Source organism: Denticeps clupeoides, chromosome 20 (genome assembly GCF_900700375.1).
Source record: "Denticeps clupeoides chromosome 20, fDenClu1.1, whole genome shotgun sequence".
NCBI lineage: Eukaryota > Metazoa > Chordata > Actinopteri > Clupeiformes > Denticipitidae > Denticeps > Denticeps clupeoides.
In genome coordinates this window covers 7,299,215-7,305,382 of record NC_041726.1, presented here as the reverse complement: position 1 = coordinate 7,305,382, position 6,168 = coordinate 7,299,215, and the positions used below count along the sequence as shown (strand labels likewise).

Sequence of the window (6,168 nt, the reverse complement as noted above, 5' to 3'; positions counted from 1 at the left end):
TTATCTGTCCACACTCACCGTTTTATCGGTTTGAGGCACTTAACAATGCTGCACAAAACACTCGGGCCTGCACCGGCGCTTTTCTTTCGCCGAGTGCTGCAGAGGGCTTCAGTTCCTGCGGTCCTTTTTTATTTATTTTAATTCCTCTGCCTCTCCGGATGTAAGGAGGTATATAACGGCATTTGGGGACCTTTCTATACCCGTCTAGCTGCCGCACTGAAAAATGAAGAGCGCTTAATTGACGCCGTAGTTCACCGGGTATCGGATGCCCTTTACTATGTTCCTCTCTGGAGGGCTGGCAGTTCAGCCCATCGGCTTTAATGCCCAGAGCCCCTGCTGTTAGAGAAATACCACATCGGTTAGTGCGACTCCGCCTCGTTCCTCCAAAAATCAATAGTCTTCAGCCTCGAATGTGGGAATCTTAACTGTTGAGAAACTCGGAAAATTATTAGTCTAATCAAGTAGTGGCAATATGTACAATTGCAGAACATCATGACATTCCAGGGCCCTGTTTTCAAAGCACTTGCATTGGGAGTGTACATTTTACAGATGTCTGTGTCTTGAAGAGAAACTAAGTTTAAATGGGAGGCATTTGTGACAGCTCTCATGTGTCCCAGTTTAAAGCCATTAATAGGTCACAGGCAGAAAGTACTTCAGGCAGTGTTGCCAGATGTTTTGGCAAAATGTGCTAAATACACAAGCTGCCAACACCATGTAACTGTTGACTACTTAACATCACATTAAGATTAACTTTAATGGCAATTCTAAAGAAGCAATTGTTGCATGTCCAAATCAATGAGTTCACAAATAGATTCCATCATATCCACGCGTGCCTTGTCTGCTGCTCAATTTTCCAGAATTTTGAAGAAATTCCACATTCCGTGGGTAGGGAACCCACACAGACACAAGGAGACCATGCAAATTCCACATGAAGTTCGGGCCGCTGTCACACAGAAAACTTTATTTCTCTTTATTCCGAACCTGCTTTATATGTCCCAGGAAGCAATATCCCAGGCGGAAATGCATGTGCTCTTGTTATGTTCAGCAGTTGATTGACTGGTGGGTGGAAGGCGTGGGTGAATGAAATGTCACGTTCCCTTCCAGGGGGTGAGAATTTGAACAATTTAGCAACTATGGAAAGTGGGAAGCCATACCAAAGTGCAAAAACTGTGTATTTATTTAAAGTGTGAAACAAGTAATGGGTAGCTCCTCCCCCTAAAAGCAAATGCACACACACAGACACCAAGAGAGCAGAACATTGTGGCCCTATAGGCCCAGGGAAGTAACAGCAATCGAACCGCAAAGTGTCATCAAAGATCACCTCATCTGAATTTTTCTTGGTGCTGTACCATATCAGACACCCTGGCCACTTTATTAGAGACAGCTCCACTTTTGTGTGTTTTGGTCATATTCTATCCTTTTTCTAACCACAGGATGGCTGCTGAGTTCCACTGATTGACAGCCTACAGCAGCAGATGGGCTACAGGCAACGACAGGTTACCTTACAAATGGAGGTAAAAATAAAAAAATCCAGGTAAAAAGAAGACAAATAAATAACTGTGCAAAGCCTTCACAAACAGTGAGCGAGAGTGAAGGTCTCTTCTCCTGTGATTGACGGGCTACCACGTTTATCCCCATCCGTCTCTCTCTAATTCCAGATGAATCGCTTTCTGCTCCGGCCGCCGGAGCTCAGCTGGGGTCTTTAATTCACTCAAGGGGCTATTGATCCTGCTGAAGAGGTGCACTGGAACTCAATACGGGTGTTTAGTGGTCAAGCAAGTCTTTCCCCACTGATGGAATAGGAGTTGAGATTTGGCATAGAACACAGTCACGTCCGTGCAATGTAATTTTTTTTTTCCGCCACTGCTGATGTGGTGACATGGTCCAAGATGTGGGTCAGAACATCTCCAAATCAGCAGGTGTTGTAGGGTGTTCCTTCTATGCAGTCATAATGGGACAGCAGCAAAGCAAAAATCACCCACACAAGCATCAGAACTGGGCCATAGAGTAACGAAGTGACAAGTGGACAACTAGGCTAAAGCCAATCACCAAATTATTGAGCGTTATTAACTACTCAACACGGTTCCCGATGGTCACCAACCAAAATCTGTGATTGGAGGAAAATCGCTGCATTGTTCTTGCATTTATCTGAAGGCCACACACGACTCTGCGGAACGTATACCCACCCGATGAAAGTCTTCTGAACTTATTCCATTTAATGTTGTGGCTCATGGTAACTTCTACCAGATTTGACCAGTGCAACAGGAACGAATGTGTGGGCACTGTCGAAAACACGGTCCGGTCCTAACAGTTGTCCTGGTTGGGGACCCAAGTGGTCTGTATGACCCTGGTCCCCACCATGACAATATTTCCACTTTCACTGCTTCAATATTAAGTCACTATGTTATAATAATAAAAAAATACATTTTCTTCAAGTGATATGTTATCAATTTCCATTCCCAGCAGTCCCCACCCCAGAAGATGATCCTCTCTGCCAGAAGAATGATAGATTTCAGGGCGTTGTGCATATTTAGAAAGGGAGCACTTAGAAAAGCAGCTTTTAGCCTGTCTGAAAAAACATCCGGCAGATGAATTACGGCAAATGAGGTGACCCCCCCGGCATCTCCGGAATACGAGTGAATGAGTGGTCATTAACAATACGACGGAGAGAAGGAAGGAAGCCGCACGCTTTCTTTTCGAGGTGCTTTAATTTAATTACACAGTGCTACACGTCCAGTGTGGCCAAGAGACACTGGTGTCAGTTCTGCGGCCTGTCGCTCTGGACGTCGAACTGGCGACTGGGCTTGGTCGACTCCAGCATGAGTTCGTGCAGCTGCCCGATCTGCTCGTCCTGGAAGTGTTTCAGCTTCTCCTCGGCCAGGTCCGTGCCGAACTGCCCCCTTTTCACCTCGTCCCCTGGACACTGCAACACCTGAGCCTGTAGCGTGTCCCTGTACTTCTACAGAAGGGTGGGGGGGGAAAGCCATATAAACATGTATATGCATTTATTCATGACCTGTGTGTTTGAAGCACTGAATCTTTCCCATCTGCAAAAAAGCAAAGGTGAAAAAAAGGGGACATAATGGCCTTAATGCCTTCGTCAGACCCCATAGCTGACCTGCTACAGACAGCGCTTTTTCAAAGGCCAGTGTTAGTGTAAATGTAAAATGAACTGTGACCGGAACAAGTCTTTTAAATCATATGCTACAAGGAATGCATTAATATACTCATCAATATGTTACTCAGGCATCAATGTAAGTGTAAATTTGAACTAGGTTTGCAAAAAAATGCACACTTTCTTTTGGAATTATTGCTTTTTTTATATATGGATGTCCCCATCATTATATATATTATGACATTGTTTTTAATTTGTCTCCATGTAAAGCAAAATCGGAATCAATAAGCCTGATAGGAAGACTCGACTGATGTTTAATGGCACAACGTGGCGTAGTACCAGTCAGCCCCGATAAATCAGTCGTGGGATCATGAGGACAAGGACACGACCGGCCGTCCCATTCATGAAGAATCGGAACCCGGCGGGGGAAGCCACCCTTCCCAGCTCATTCACAACACATCGTGGATTTTGGAATCGATTTAATGTATACAAAGTCATTTGTCTGAAAGGCTTCCTCCTCGGCATAATGTAATTATATTGAACCGATGCCAGGGGGGTAATGCTTTCCCCCTGGCGAGAGCGGCCGCGCCGGAATCATCAGTCTGATTTTTTTTTTTTTGCTATTTTAACACGCGAGCTGAATTTCAATCGTTCTTTTTTCTCTTCCCATACACGTTCCGTAGAGCGCTTACGCATCCGGACTGCGGCTAAAGCAATTTGGGTAACCCAATTTGCTTCGGGGCTTCCTTGCACAAGGGTAACCGGCTCGATCCGAAAACACGTTCCCCTGAGGTCGGACCCCTGTCACTTCCTGCCACACGCTCGCCACACCGCCAATCAGCTAATGACTTCCCACCCTTCACTTATCTGCCGGCCCATAAGCGAATCAGCCCCTGATCGCCCGGTAGACCCCAGGTACCACCTGCCTCCTCACCGGAGAGCGAGAGCGGGTCCGTGTCGAGGCAACCCGATTTATTAGGGCCAAAGGAGGTCGGTGGGGCCCTCGGGAGTAATGGGATTAGAGCGAGCACTCATTCCCCCCCTAATCGCATTCAAAGGCGCGCTCCTCGTCTCTCCCTGGCTCCAGCCTCCCTTCCCAACTTCCCCCGAAGCGCGCCTTGGAACCCACGATCCGCCGGCCTGCAGTAATGGTCACTTTCCACTCGCTCTCTCATATTACACCTGCACTCTCCCCACTTGAGGTTTAATAGAACGCAGGGGGGTGTATTTATTAGGTGCTGTGCAGGGCGCGGCACACTGTGGACATTCGCAAACGTCATATTCTTCGGTGTGTCAATCAGAATTCCTGAATTTAAAAAAAGCGGATGATGTGCATGCTTGGTTTGGCGACAGTTATGTTGGTATGATGAGCAGAGACGGCCGAGGGGAGGAAGGGACAGGGTGCGTCCGTCCAAGTAGGGCATGCGAGTGCCGTCAATCACGCATACAGGATCCTCCCGTTGATTAAAAACTTCATCTCCTGGGTGTCACAGATGATTACGCGCCAACAAACACGGCTGCCGAGAGTTCCTCCATTCCAAGATGTTATCTGATGTGACATTACCAAACCCCCTACCCTCAATTCACTACGTCTTACTTCGGGGCCCGATCAAACAATTGGACTGTGAAATAAATGCAAATAGTCGGTTCTACGTTAGCATTGTTTCTGTGAGAAAGAACTCTTCTGGAACTTATTCGGACACAATCGGCGCCTATTTAATTAGAATAATTAAAGGTTAACTTCAGGTTAACGGTGAGAAAAGGCCTCCTGTGTAACTCCACCCCTGTAAAATTACAACGATCATTTCCGGCCAATCGCCCCCCCCCCCGTGTATGCAGTGCAAGTGTGAAATCGGATCAGCGCCACGTGTGCCGCAGATGTGCAAATAAGTGATTCGCGTTCATCGTCGGTTGATCGAACGCAATGAAGAAAGTTACGAAGCAGCGAAGCGGATAAATAAAGCAAGAAAGAAACATATCGGAATTCAGCTCTTTTCTGCCCCTTGGTGGCAGTGCGGAGAATAACATCTTGTATCAATTGTAACAGGCAGTCACTAAATAATCGCACAATATATATACACACACACACACACACACACACACACACATATGTATAGCGTTATCGCCGATGGCAGTTGACTGGGCGGCTGTATAACTTCAGCAGGACGTTGGAACAGGTCCTCACCTCCCACTCCACCATGAAGGTGGCGACCTCATGGCCGCTGGCGGTCTTGTGCCTCCTGAACTCGTCCTTCACGTACTGGTCCCCCAGCGCCCGCAGCTCGATGGGCATGAAGCGGTGCAGCATCAGGAGTCTCTTGTACAGAGAGCGCACTCTGGATACGTGAGCCGGGTTGGCCATTTAATAAATGTGTCGGTAAATTTTGGCGCATGTGGGGGGGAGGAAGGCAAATACGCGGTAGCTCTGGTGGTGGTGGTAGTAGCCTCGCCTCAAATCCCACTTACTACCATTGTGTCCCTAAGTAAGACACTTAACCCTGAGTGTCTCCTGGGGGGACTGTCCCCGTAACTACTGATTGTAAGTCGCTCTGAATAAGGGCGTCTGATAAATGCCGTAAATGTAAACTACGCGGCTAAATTTACCGACACCTGGCAACTTGGGTTACCGGTTGCCCTCTACTTAGCATTAGCTCTTGTATAATATAATTTTTCCAACTAAAAACAGGCCCGGGACGCAGAGGAGGAAATGGTGATAACTGCCACTTGCGGAGACAAAAATACGGCCAGTATATCCCGCTAGAATTAAAACGTACACAACAAGATGTTGCTGTCACCACCGAAAACGTCCGCGGTTTTGGAAGCAGTGAGGGTTGCCAGGTTTTGAAAAGTTACATCAATAGTAATAGAAAACTGTTGTTGTTTTTGTGAAAAAAAAAACATATTAGAGACATGCTGCCTTTCTGTACGTATCAAGCATCTATTGCAGGGATCTATAAAACATGAGTTTGAAGTTTATTTGACTGGCCAACGAATTAAAAAACTCATGTGCAGAACATGTTTCAAAACACGTGGACCTGGCAACAGCGTCCTCA

General features: G+C 46.8%; 1 protein-coding gene across 1 annotated transcript; it reads right to left on the bottom strand.

Annotated features, from left to right (window-relative positions):
* Window positions 1-2,688: 2,688 nt before the first annotated feature.
* sdhaf3 (succinate dehydrogenase complex assembly factor 3) lies at window positions 2,689-5,939 on the bottom strand. The gene is made up of 2 exons (XM_028964333.1): window positions 5,301-5,939; window positions 2,689-2,959 (listed from the first exon to the last, which is right to left on the bottom strand). The coding sequence occupies exons 1-2, from the start codon at window positions 5,475-5,477 to the stop codon at window positions 2,759-2,761; spliced, it is 378 nt and encodes a 125-aa protein (XP_028820166.1). The 5' UTR covers window positions 5,478-5,939; the 3' UTR covers window positions 2,689-2,758.
* Window positions 5,940-6,168: the final 229 nt, after the last annotated feature.